The 13166-nt window shown below is 42.7% G+C and overlaps 1 protein-coding gene across 1 annotated transcript in view; it reads right to left on the minus strand.

Annotated features, from left to right (window-relative positions):
* Positions 1-1353: 1353 nt before the first annotated feature.
* Hs6st3 (heparan sulfate 6-O-sulfotransferase 3) overlaps positions 1354-13166 on the minus strand; it is a 770396-nt gene continuing 758583 nt past the window's right edge. The window contains exon 2 of the mRNA XM_004651055.2: positions 1354-8426. Within this exon, the coding sequence (XP_004651112.1) occupies positions 7718-8426 (709 nt within the window). The 3' untranslated portion in view covers positions 1354-7717. The remainder of the gene's footprint in view (positions 8427-13166) is intronic.

The following is a 13166-nucleotide window of genomic DNA, read 5'->3' on the forward strand; positions in this document are numbered from 1 at the left end:
AGTTTCGGTTACTCCTCATCCATGGAGCTCAAATATACTAGATGGAAATTCCCTAAACAAACAAGTCATAAGATTTAAATTGTATAGCATTCTGAGCAGCGTAATGAAGCTTTGTGCAAACCCGCTCTATGTTGCCTAGGAGATGGATCACACCTCTGTCCAGCGTATCCACATAGCATCTGCTGTCTGTTCATTAGTCACTTAGTAGTTTCTTTAGTTACTTTAGTGACAAAATGCCTGGTCAGTAGCAACGTAAGGGAGGACGGATTTACTTAGGCTTATGGGTTGATGGTGCAGTCTATCATGGCAGAGATAGATTGGAAGTTGGGACATCTCTCTTCCAGTCACTTCTCACATTTGACTGGGTCAGCAAACACAGAAAAGGCTCTTAGCTGGTACTCAACTGGCTTTCTCCTGTTTCTGTTTTTTTTTTTTTTTTTTAATTCCATCTAGGCCCACTTTCCATGGGATATTGCTACAACATCCCACTAATCCCTTCTAGAAGCCCCTCACAGACATACCCTTTTCCTACCTTAGGCATTTCTTGGTTTAGTCAAGTTGGCACTGAAGAATAACCATCACAGTGGCCACCACGGTTATCAGACCAACTACAGCTGCATCCCAGTGCTGTGCTCAAACCTTTATTTTACTATCTAGTGACCCCAAAGGGCAATTATGGGTGTCGGTGATTATGACATGCCAGTGAGAAACTGTAAAACACTTCCTATAAGCGAAAAGGTGAGCTGGGTGTGGTAGTGTATGCAAATCATCCCAGCACTTGGGAGGCTCAAGCAGAAGTATTGCTGGGAATTAAAGGTCAGACTGGGCTACATCGAAAGTCTGTGTCTCAACAAACAAACAAAGAAACCAACAAACCAAAAAGCAGAAACAGACAAACAAGTGAGAAAGTGAAAAGTACTTGACTTGGTAAATAATAAAAAAAAAATTAATGACAGACTGAGGTCATTAAGACTTATGGTGAGGGCCTTTACCCATATCTCCCTTCTCATGAGCAGGAACTCTCTCTACTTTTGGCTTTATTCCAATCTTGCCTTCTCATTGGTAGGAACTGGAGAGGGGGAGAGAGACTGAAAATCCTGGTTTTAGAAGCTGATGTGTTTGAGAGCCTGTGAAATCCCCACCGCCCTCACAGGCTCTAAATGGTTTCAATCCGTACTTTCACTGTCTTTTATGAAAGTTTCATATCCAATAACCACATTTGTATCCAAAGCATGGATTTTCAGTTTGCTTAAGCTGATCCTGTGATTCAATCTCCCTAAATCTCTTAAAGTATTTAACTAACTTTTCTCATTTTGCAGCCAAGTCTGACAAAAATCACAAGGGAAAACATTGTTCTTGACATCACAACAGTTTAATACGTTAACTTATTCAGTAAATTGTGCTTCACATCAATGGGAATCCTCAGTTCTACAAACTATCATTTTTAAATAGCAATAAAGGCTGATAATGTCACAATACAATCTCCTAATAACCAAGTTCATACATATTATTGCACAGAAACTTAAAAGAAGTATCTCTTAGGAGAAATAATTTACTATCTATTGAATAAACTACGTTTACATCTAAAATGGGGCACCAAATATTCAGGTTGCTTTTCTTTCAAACATTAATTTGACACATTAAAAAATAACTATGATGCAAGCAAAATCCAGAGAGTGTTTCTGGGGGAAAGGAAGGAAGGAAGGAAAGAAGGAAGGAGGGAAGGAAGGAAAGAGGAAGGAAGGGAGGAAAGAAGGAAGAGAGGGAGGGAAGGAGGATAAGAAGGAGAGAGGGAGGGAAGAAAGAACAAAAGAGAAAGAAAGAATGAAAGAAAGGAAGAAAGAAAGAAAGAGGAGGAAAGGGAAAAGATGACCACATGATTAGTTCAAAATTATGACATAGAAATGCAAGACTAATGTGACAATGGCTAAATCATGTAAAATTCCCCTTCAGCGCACTGATTTCCACAGAAAGAGCAGAGGATTTTCAGCCCCGACATTTGGCCCTTTGATGAGTTCCCACAGTGAGGCAGAAGGGGTATCTCACAGAGGCCTCATCAGTGAGCTGAAGGCTGACCGTTGCAGTCTTTTCCATAGACAATTTAGGTCACAGGCTCCAGAAACACCTGTATATCCACGTGCTCAAGTCCCATATTCCACCAGGACACCCTCAGTCTTTGCCAGAAGTTCAGGTGCTGCTGTTTTGTGGATACTGCTGGTATTCACAGCTCAGCCTGTCCCCAGGACACTTAGCACCTCTGCAAGGAAGGTTTGTTCTGTCAATGTGCTGTGAGGACGGGTTCATGTTCCACCTATGAGGCCACTAAACACATAGGTCTCAGAATCGCCCCATTTGGTCAGAATGGCTCATTCGGTTTCAGGGATTCCTCCAGATGTGTCCAAGTAAATGTGGTAAGAACAGAGCATACATTGCCTTGTGTCCAGAAGAGTTGAAGAAACAAGAGAAGAGGGGAAGCCAAGAGCGCCTGGAGAAGGATCCACTGCCTGCTCCCCAGGTGACCAGAACTACAGAGCATCTCCAAGCACAGCCAGCTCTGCCGCCTGGCATAGAGGCTGTCATGTGAGGTTCCAGGGATGAGGACAGGCACAGTAATGATGGAAAGGTAAACAGTGGAGCCGCAGCTGCTATCAGATCAGGTTACTCTTGTCTACGTCTGACCTAGCTCTCTCTTTATTCAGCTCTTCTACTTTCATCAACCCAGAGGCCCTCAGCCATCCCTGTGCTCGGACCTCAAGACCCTCACCCACTTCTCTGTTGTTTTAGATAGCCAGAAGAATGAAATTCCACACACTCTCAGCCTGCCCTTGATCTTGAGGCTGTAAACTGCATCTCTACCATTTTTCTATTTTCAGTGTTATCTGGCACCCATTTTGTCCACCATATTTCCATCTTGGGGAGACCTGCCTCCTTGAGCCCTATTTTTCTTCTCTAGTTACCAATGTAATCCCTAGCCCTCCCCTCTGCCTGATTCCATTGTCCAACACCTTCTTCTCAGCTATGTGACATGGTTGGGAAGAATTCGTATAAACTCTCTGGCAAAGTTTCTAATTCATGATGGCTTAAAGAATTCTCTCTTTCCAGAAAACAGGTCAAGGACCACATTTAATATCAAGTAAAATGTAGAAAAGCTAAATGATCATGTGGCTGATAGATTGCTAGGGACTTGAGGACAAAGTAGAGAAAGGGAGATATTTTATAAACCGGGGTCCTATTGGTCACCCCTGAAGTTTTCTTAACAGAATACCGAGTTTCCCTATGGAGTGATGAATTTATTCCCTCAGCCTCAATCTTTGGTAGTGTGGGGGTGGAATAGGGCCAGCATCCAGCTGGAGGAATTTAATTGTCTCCCCTGAATCTATCTGCCATGTAGTCTCCCTTGAAAACAGCCCATCTGAGCATTTTATTCCAGTAAGAAGTCACTGTGCTGGGGGAAGTTAAGAGTCCATTCGATCAGTCTCCTTGGCATATTTTGGCCACTGCAGCTCCACACAAGGTGAGGAAAGAAAGAAATCAATAAAGATTTGGATTTCATATTCGTGCAATTCACAATCCCAGTCCTGATGCCCAAGCAGCATAGAGCAGTTGGAAATGCTAAGACGTCAAAAGAGTGGGCTCTGAACTGCGTTCTTGCTCATCAATGAGAATTGGGGGGAGGGTATTTCAGCCTCTCTGAATCTTCACTCAAATCGAGCACGTGTGATTAAGAATAGAAATGGACTTTAGGACGTGGAATGTGAAGAAGGCCACATGAGATACTAGATGTGGCATGTTCTGAAAAGCATTCAGTGCCAAAGTGATGAGTCCTAATTTCACCCTTTGTAAAAAAATAAATAAATAAATAAATAAAAAACGAAAAAAAATGACATTGAAAAGTACTTGAAATGTTTTCCAGTTTCCTTTTGTGCCAGGAAACAACAGTTTGATAAGTATTAATTTGCCATAGTCCTTATATTTCTTTAAATAAAAGAGTCCACATACTTAACCAGGCACCTGGAATAAATAATAAATACATTTTGTAGTGTTCTCTGCAGCCTGATATGACTAATGTCTAGGTTCTAGCCGATGAAATGTGATCAGAAGCAATATGATCAACTTCTCATTGCTTCCTTTCCACTATCTTACATAAGAGTAAGATGGCAGAAGATGCAATAGCCAGGGTGGACCATGAAACAGATGATGTGCATTAGCATGAAAGTGCAATAAAAGAGGACCTGGGTTTCTGATAATATCACTTACCAGAGATATCAAACCAGCTGGGTCTTACATAAGAGAGAAATAGGCTTAATTTTATTTAAGGAACTATTATTTTATGCATTTCTATTAAAACAACCAAATAGGAATCTTACTAAATATTCTTGCTATTTAGCTGTCAGTGTTTCTCATCGTCATATAGGTCTATGTGGAAGATTTTCTACCTGGTATTAGTACTCTTTCCATTCAGACTCTTGACAAAGTTACACTCAAGCCTTTGGCCAAGCTATTCATGTCAAAGTTATTTCCTTGAGATGAGAAGAATCACATTTTCTTTCTTTTTTAGAAAAATAATTCATAATCTTCCTTAACCGTTGTCCACATTAATTGTTAAGGTTATCAATTATTATTATTATTTTTTGTTACCAAGAGTGGGCTCCCAGGAAGCTGGAAGGGAATAAAATAGTATGTGTCTCAGTCCTTGACAAAATATGAACATGAATACACAGACACAACACATACATCTCCGTTCATTTCCTGGAGCCATTGCTAAGAAAAAGGAAGGAATGTCTTCCTGGGCATCAGAGGAGTTCACAGGACATAGAATTTCTCCCCTTCTTGTCTTTGCACACAAATGTTCCTGGAAGTGATTTGTTTGAGAGCTTAAGCCTGATGAATTTCCACGTATACTTAGCTTCCTGTACCTTCCACTGGCATTTCTTCCCTTAGCCTCACCCACCATGTAGGTATGCAGTCAATTTTCAGAGAACACATTGCATCCCACCTCTCCATTTCTATCTACACGGGACCCCAGGGATGTGACAAGTGTGCCGCTTCAGAAAGGAATAATATGAGGGAGGAAGCCCATGTCGCTGTTTGTAATTTGCTCAACACTGGCCTGGGGCCAACACAGAGAGATGGCTCTCCTCTGCATGTCCTGCTATCTGGTCTCAAGTGGAGCATTACACATCATGCCCTCTGCAGAAAGCCTTTTGATGCAAACCCCAAGATGCCTGAGGAAGAGTATGAAGTTAGTTGGGGTTACCTCCAAGTCCAAGCTATGCACCAATTCCCTGCCAAAAATGTAAAGTGATTTCGAAAGTAGTCCAGATTCCTTCTAGCTTGCTTTGATTTTACACACACACACGTGCACATGTGTGCATGCTTATCACAGTGAAGATCATTTTTAGCCTTCGATTTCTGGTAGCTCTTTAGACCCACTAGTAAAATGTGCAGATTGAAAAATAGCTGCCCACCTAAGTGTGCTGCATGCCAAGGTTCTGTGAGTCCTCAGTTGTGATGGCTAACAAGCCATATTAACCTGGCTCTTTCTAATTCACTCTTGGATCAATAATGACAGCTACCTAAGCAGTTCACCTCTTTAGCTTCTTGGTGAGTCGATGATGTAGAGGGGCCTCACCCCTAGGGTTTTGGCCTCTGAGTCACTCTAAGGATAGTGCTGTCCCACGTGTAGTACTTCCATGGGTCAGGGGAAAATACTCCAGAGCAACATGAGCTGGCTTCTTGCATGATTGGCAGGAAGCTTTAGTCAACTTACACCCTTATCTCATGTGGCAGCAGGTTGAAGTCAAGATTTTGTGCTTTGTAAACTGCTAGGCTCCCCTTATACTCCGCAAGGAGGCTGGCCACCATGCCTTGTTCTTTTTTCTCACTTGTAAAGATGGGATAACACTATCTACCTACCTTGTTATACAGAATATATTTAAGGTGTATCAAGGACTTTTCTCAGGTCATATCACAAGGACACCACCCAATCATGCTGTTCCTTGTCAAAGGCTCATGTCAAGGGTAGCGACAGGAACATGACTGGATTCTCCACTGGCATTAGCACGAGCACTGGTCCCCCCTCTGCATCAACCACTCCACAAATTCTGGGGGTTGATTGACTCTCAACCTCCAGGGAGCATTCTGGAGGCTGAGAAGTGACTTACGTAAAGCTGGCTTAAACATCAAACATGTTAGACATCAATGAAATAGGCTTTCCAATCTGATTTAGAGGTCTCACTCCTTCTGCCTTCAGCTCCTTGAAGGGATTGATCATATCAGTGTGTTGTGAAACTTTCTACCCACTCTGATCTTCTAACTGGTTGTGAGACAAAGGCTTTTTATGCCCTCCACCATATTCCTTCCCTTGATAATCAATACACTGTGTGATTGTAGTTGTGACTTGGAAACAGCAAAAATAAATAAATAAATAAAATAAGGAGCCCTTGGCAGTGCGGCACATTATTTTGTCCAGTTTTGTACATGTTAGCCTGATTTTCTGGCTATAGCCAGAGTCTAAAGGCAGGTAATGATTATGTGAGAAGATAAGTTATCAGGCCAGAGAGATTCAAAGCTGTGGAACTAGGGAATCCATCTGAGCTCCTAAGATAACCATCCCATGAGTGGTGTCCCTAGCCCCAATCTGTTACCATCCATGTACTGACCTTGAATGGATTTTGTGTGTTAGCTCAGCTTCTGTTCTTTAAAACAAATTCTTTTAGAATATCTTTCCTTCTGTGATAGTCAAATTTCAAACCTGACAGTATCATATGAAGAAGGTCATTGTTGAAGAAAGGTTAAAGTCTGACATTAAGAACCATGATTCTGTGGCTGGTCTGGAAATCTTATAAAAAGAGTTTTTCTGCTGTTTTTTTTTCTTTCTTTCTTTCTTTCTTTCTTTCTTTCTTTCTTTCTTTTAATTTTTCATTCATTCTTCATCAGGAATATTAAAGCTGATAAAATGCAATCTCCTTAGTTATTAGTAAATAAGCAAGTTTCTCCTAAAAGTCCCCAAAGTGCTCATGTCTCAGGACCACCCCCCCTCCAGTTCCCACTTTTCTCCCTCAAAGATGGGGTGTCACATGGCTTAGGGCTCTGATACCAGAGTTTGTAGGATATGGGGCTCTAGTTAACTGACAGTCACACAATAATTTTGATTTAAAACGACTTCAGGAGCAAATCACATTACTAGTGATTTAAACCTTATTTGAGCAGTTCAAAAATTCAACAGCCAAGTGAGAGTTGGAATCAGAACTCATCTAAGGGCAGAAGGGTCCTTTTCTCCTTGAAGGAAACATGCTCATGTTTCCATTGGATGAAACAGGACCTTATGAACAGAGCAGTCAAGGCATAGCTGAACTTTTTCCCCGTGGTTCCTAAAAGGTCTCCTGGGATGCTCCAAATATCCCAGGGACCTGACCTGGTTTTCTTCCACGCTGCTTCTCTCCTGACCTTCTAAGCTGGTCTATGTTTGATACTGTCTTATCCCACTTAATATTGTTGATTGAAAAAAAAAAAAAGTCAAGAAACAAACAATCAAAAAAAAAGAAAAAAAGAAAAAAGAATAACATGTATGATCTCCGTCTGGATTAAAACGAAGACGAAGCAGACATCCAAATCAAGCCAACACGTAGCTAGAGCTTCTCCAAGGTCATGTGATAAGAAAGTCAAGGCGCTTGCTCTTCTGCCCATCAAGAGAAAGAGGCAGCGGGCAGCGGGGTCACCATCTCACCACCTGGCTGTTGTAGTCTTCGGTAACTGTCCCCTCTGTGGTCCCATCCTGCCTGGGCCACCGGTGGGCCCTGTGTCCCCGCTGCAGCCTGCGCTCCTCGCGGCGCATTTGGCGGTCCCTCTGCCGCTCCAGGTGTTTGGTGCGCTGGTAACGCTGCTGGAAGAGATCCTTCGCGTACCGGTAGAGCTGCATGTCCAGGAAGTTCAGCTCCTCGATGCGCTGGCGGGCGCCCTCGTTGATGTCCACGTTGGAAGCCCTTGTGATGTTGAACTGCGTGAAGGGGGAGATGAACTTGAGGTTGAATGTCCTCTCAAAGAGAAACTGCGTCTTCCTCTGGAACTCGGTGAGGCCAAAGAAGGCCATGTTCTTCAGGTTGTTCTTGGCGCTCTGCAGCAGGATAGCATTCCTCTCGCTCTCGTTCATGAAAGTCAAATTGTAGCAACCCACCAGGCTGAGGTCGGCCAGCATGCGCACCTGCCGGTTGTTGGCCAGGTTGTAGCTGCAGTCCATGAACTCCCGCAAGCTGACCCCGGACCAGTCGTCCCCGGGGTAGCAGGTGGGCAGCTCATCCGGAGTGGGACTTCTTCCATCACACATGTGGAGAGAGGTCTTCCACGTGGCACCTCTCTGGACGTGTTTCCACTCGCTCAGATAACGCGACACGGGGTCCCGCAACATTGTGATGTAGTAGAAGTTTCTAGAAGAGATGAGAGAGAGAGAGAGAGAGAGAGAGAGGAGGGTCACTAGCTGACTCTTAACAAGGGGATTCCGTATCTCGGTGGTTTTATTTATTTATGGATTTCATAGAGTCCGGTGGGTGCTTCTGCCAAACGCCCACAGGAGACTATCTGCCTGAAGTTACACCGGACAAAGTGCTATGAGTTCATGCTATCCAATTGACAGCCAGAGGCTGAGTTTTCAGTGCCACCTTTGTGTGGTGTTTTCTTCCCACTTGGGTGTGAGGCTGGATTGGGGTTGGGGAGGATGCATACAAGCATTCATTCGTTCTGCAATTATTCACTGATAGAGTACTAATGGGCTGCGTTTAGAGACCGCACCAAAAGTTGAAAATTTGTGCTACCCCACCTGCTGTTTTATGTGATCCGTACAACAAATTTTTGTCATATATGGAACATTCTTGGAGTGGGAAACAAACATGCAGAGACGATAAATATCCAAATTCACGAGACCAGAAATGACAGGGTTATAACCCAGTTCTGTACCTTCTCTCGGTTAGGTTGTTATTCTGGGCTGCGAGGTAGGAGGAACCAACAGAGAAGGATGGGCTTGTCCACCCCACCCATGTCCTCAGGAGTGTACAAGCAGAGACTACATCCACCGGTCACAGAAACCTCGGCAAAGGCCCCCCAGAAGCTCAAGGCTGAACACAATGCCTCCGAGCTGTCTTCCCCGCCTGAGATCTTACTTTTCCCTCTGCCCATCAAGAAGCCAGTCAGATTCCAAGTCAGTCCCCTCCCAGGCCTTGCCTCATTTTTGTAAACCGGCTCTGGAGATACAGGGTCAGTCATATTAATGCACTTTCCCTGGGGACACAGAAGTGGTTCTGAAATTCTCTGCAAAAAAGCCAGCCTCCCCTGACACTTGTATCCATGTGTTCCGGGTTGCCAAGCAGTCAAAGCATGACCTATCACATCCTGAGCAAAAGTATTACTGTGCAGTGTGCCCAGCCTCCGTTTGGTACCCAGAGGGTTCTGACACAAGCAGGCATTTGAGCTCGATTCTTCTTAGTATTTGGTTTTTGAAGAAGCTTGATAGTTTGATAAATACACATTGTGACAGAGATAGATGACAGATAGCTACACGGATGGATAGGAAGATAGATAAGGCCCTTTTGAGAAATGACTTTTGGTTACCACACCATTGTGTCATATTTCATCAAACATCTCTGTTATCAAGCAGGCGTGTATATTATCCACCTGAACCAATTCTCTGGGTTGTTAGGGAGGTATTTACATCTTAGAGATAAATGGTGAGGCATACTATATTTTAATCAAAAGACACCACTGAGTGAAAACTTGAAAACACACAGGAAGGGTTGGGAAGTCACTCTGCTCCCCTCTTTATTTTTTATTTATTTATTTATTTATTTGACAGCGACAGACACAGAGAGAAAGACAGATAGAGGGAGAGAGAGAGAATGGGCGCGCCAGGGCTTCCAGCCACTGCAAACGAACTCCAGATGCGTGCGCCCCCTTGTGCATCTGGCTAACGTGGGACCTGGGGAACCGAGCCTCGAACCGGGGTCCTTAGGCTTCACAGGCAAGCGCTTAACCGCTAAGCCATCTCTCTAGCCCTGCTCCCCTCTTTATGGTCACTACACACATCTACACACCTTGCTTCAGAGGGAGGCCACCATGTCAGGACAGTTTCCAAGCTAAAGTGAGCTGTGCAGTCACCTACTCCCAAAATCACCTTTGGTTAAGAGAATTTTCATCTTTGCTTTAAAAGAACAGTGAAGAGAGAAGAGCACAAGAAAACCACGTCACATTTTGTGCATGTGTAATAACTAAGCACCAGTGGAGACACCAGTAAGAAGCTCAACGGGGAAGCTAAACCAGTGATCACAGTGTTATTTGTAATTCTCAAGGAAGAAACTCTCATGGCACCTGGTAAGTGTATGAGGAAAGAATAGGTTGTGAAAGGCTTACGCTTTATTGAATGGGGATACTTTATTGAAGTTGCCTAACTGATTACTCTTGTACCAATCATGCAAAGTCCTTTTCAAGACTGAGAGTAAAAGTTTTCTAGCTTTTTTTCCCCCCTTAAACAGCTATGGTGAAATTTTATTTAAATAAACTTACATGCCTTGATGCCAAATTCTTTTCCTATACACTAGTGCCCAAGATTCACCATGTTGCAGATGTACCCAATACCAGAAGTTCTTCTAAGGAGATACCTCACTTCAACAATCTAAGTGGAGAAAACACTCTTTTTTTTTTCATGTAATATGGGGTAAACTAGGGTTTTGAGGAGATGCAATTAGTTACCCAAGGTTTCATTGGCAGTGAGGTGCAAAACTTACATTTAATGTCTGGCTTACTTCAAAAGAATAATACTTATATATATGGGTGGGGGGGGGGGAGAATGGCACACCAGGGCCTCCAGCCACTGCAAATGAACTCTAGACTCATGTGCCGCCTTGTGCATCTGGCTTTATGTGGTGCAGGTGAGTCAAACCTGTGTTCTTTGGCTTTGCTGTCAAGCACCTTAACCACTAAGCCATCTCTCCAGCCCCCAAAGAACTTTTCTGTAACTATATCAAAGAAAAAATTCTCATTTCATAGGAAACACTCATCCCAGCACTTGCTCCCAGTGGCCAAGCTAAACTGGATAGAAACTATAGTAGCCACATTCTTGTTGCTGGGACAAAACACCCACCTGAAAACTGCATGGGAGGGTTTATTCCCGGCTGACAGTTTCGAGGGGAAGCTTCATCCTGGAGGTGAGGACTATCAGCTCTCAGGATCCCACCTCCACACCAGAACAACAATGGTGAGCTGGTTCTCAACATCCCTCAGGCCAGACTCATCAACCCCAAGATTCACCTTCACAAGGCAAGGCACTACTAGATTGGGACCAAGCAGGAAGGTTTGTCACAAATATCTGAGACTCTGGGGTTCACATTACCCTCCAACTACCAACAAAACAAAAACAAAACCTGCATATTTAGTCAGAGTAAAGAAGAAACAAGTACTCTAAAGGTGAATTGTTTTATTTGCTTATTTATTTATTTTAAAAAATATTTTATTTTTATTTATTTATTTGGAGAAAGAGAATAAGAAAGAGGCAGATACACAAAGAGAGAAAGAGAGAGGCAGATACAGAGAGAGAGAGAGGGAGGGAGGGAGGGAGAGAATGTATGGTCCAGGGTCTCCAGCCACTGCAAAATGAACTCCAGATGCATGCACCACCTTGTGCATCTGGCTTACATGGGTCCTAAGGAATAGAACCTGGGTCCTTTGGCTTTGCAGGCAAGTGCCTTAACCACTAAGCCATCTCTCCAGCCCTTATTTACTTTTTTAAGAAAAATAACTATTTTATTTAAAACTATGCCTTTTCACTCATTCTATTATCGTCACCAGTAGGTAATCCCGATAGTTTTGAAATGGTCTAAAGGTACTTCAAAATCTTTAAACATATTCATTTTTCTTTAAACCCAGGGGAAGAATTTATTGGAACTACTAAGGACAGTCCATTTTGAGCCCTCACCTTGCCAATCATCATTTTTCATTATTCTGATGTGTTTCTGTGTGATGAGAAGATGATTTCATCAGTAGAAGAAAATGTCCCAAAAGGTCAGTTGGGAATGCAGAAAACAGCTGGCATTGCTTCCGGGCTCCATGAAGAAATGTTGACGATAAAGTTTAGCTCAGAGTGGACATTAATTATTGTGGCTGATATCAGATGTCTTACCCTTATGAATCCTTCTTCATTTTAATTTATCAGCAGAGACTGATTTCTGTTTGACAAAACAATTGCATAATAAATAAATTAATATAGCGATGCTGATGATAGCATACTTCAGTGGGTTACATTTGCCAAACACATCATGGATGACGCATTTAGGTTAGAAAATAAAATCTTTAACTTGGGGCAAATTGGACCAAAACTGAGGTTCTAACTTTCCTTTTGATTGTACAATGTAGAGAACACAAAAAGGATTTAAACAATGAAAAAAAGCCAGTGACAATCACTTAATTATGTCATTTATGTCTCAAATTTTATACAAAACAGATTTTAAAAATAGCCATGAGTTTATAAAGATATGAGTTAGAAAGGCATAGTGGTTAGAATGTAAATGGCCCCATAGCCTCATGTATTTTTGATTAGGCTTCCTACTCAGTCTTAGGCCAGCAGGCAGAGGTGTATCACTTGGGTCAGATCTTAAGTCCAGCCTTAGGTGTTAGTTCAGAATCAGCTTTTGGTTCCTGGTGCTGATTATTGTCTCTCTGCTGTGGATATATCACGAGGTGAGCCAGCCTCTTCCACCACGATAAAGCTTCCTCTGGAATCTATAAGCCTGAGATAAACCCAGATGCACATGATGGTACATGTATCTGGTATTCATTTGCAGTGGCTAGAGGTCCTGGCATGTCCATATTCATTCTCTCGCTCTCTCTCTCAAATAAATGAATGAATAAAAATAAAATACATTGAAAAAAATGAATGAACGATGTTTCTCTCTTTTACTTCTAATCTTAACCATTGGCAAGATTCAGTACTATTTCTGCTGAAGCGTCAATAGCCCCTGCTCCCACCACAGAGTTCATGTGTCCAAGAATGGTTTTCAACATGATGGTATTGGAAGGTGGTGGAACCTTCAAGAGCCTGGATTTATGAAGAGTAAGTTGAGCCAATGAGTGTGTGTCCTTGAATGGGGATACTAGGAACTAAGCCCTTTCCCATTTCTTTTATC

This window comes from Jaculus jaculus, chromosome 3 (genome assembly GCF_020740685.1).
Source record: "Jaculus jaculus isolate mJacJac1 chromosome 3, mJacJac1.mat.Y.cur, whole genome shotgun sequence".
In the NCBI taxonomy this organism is placed as follows: domain Eukaryota; kingdom Metazoa; phylum Chordata; class Mammalia; order Rodentia; family Dipodidae; genus Jaculus; species Jaculus jaculus.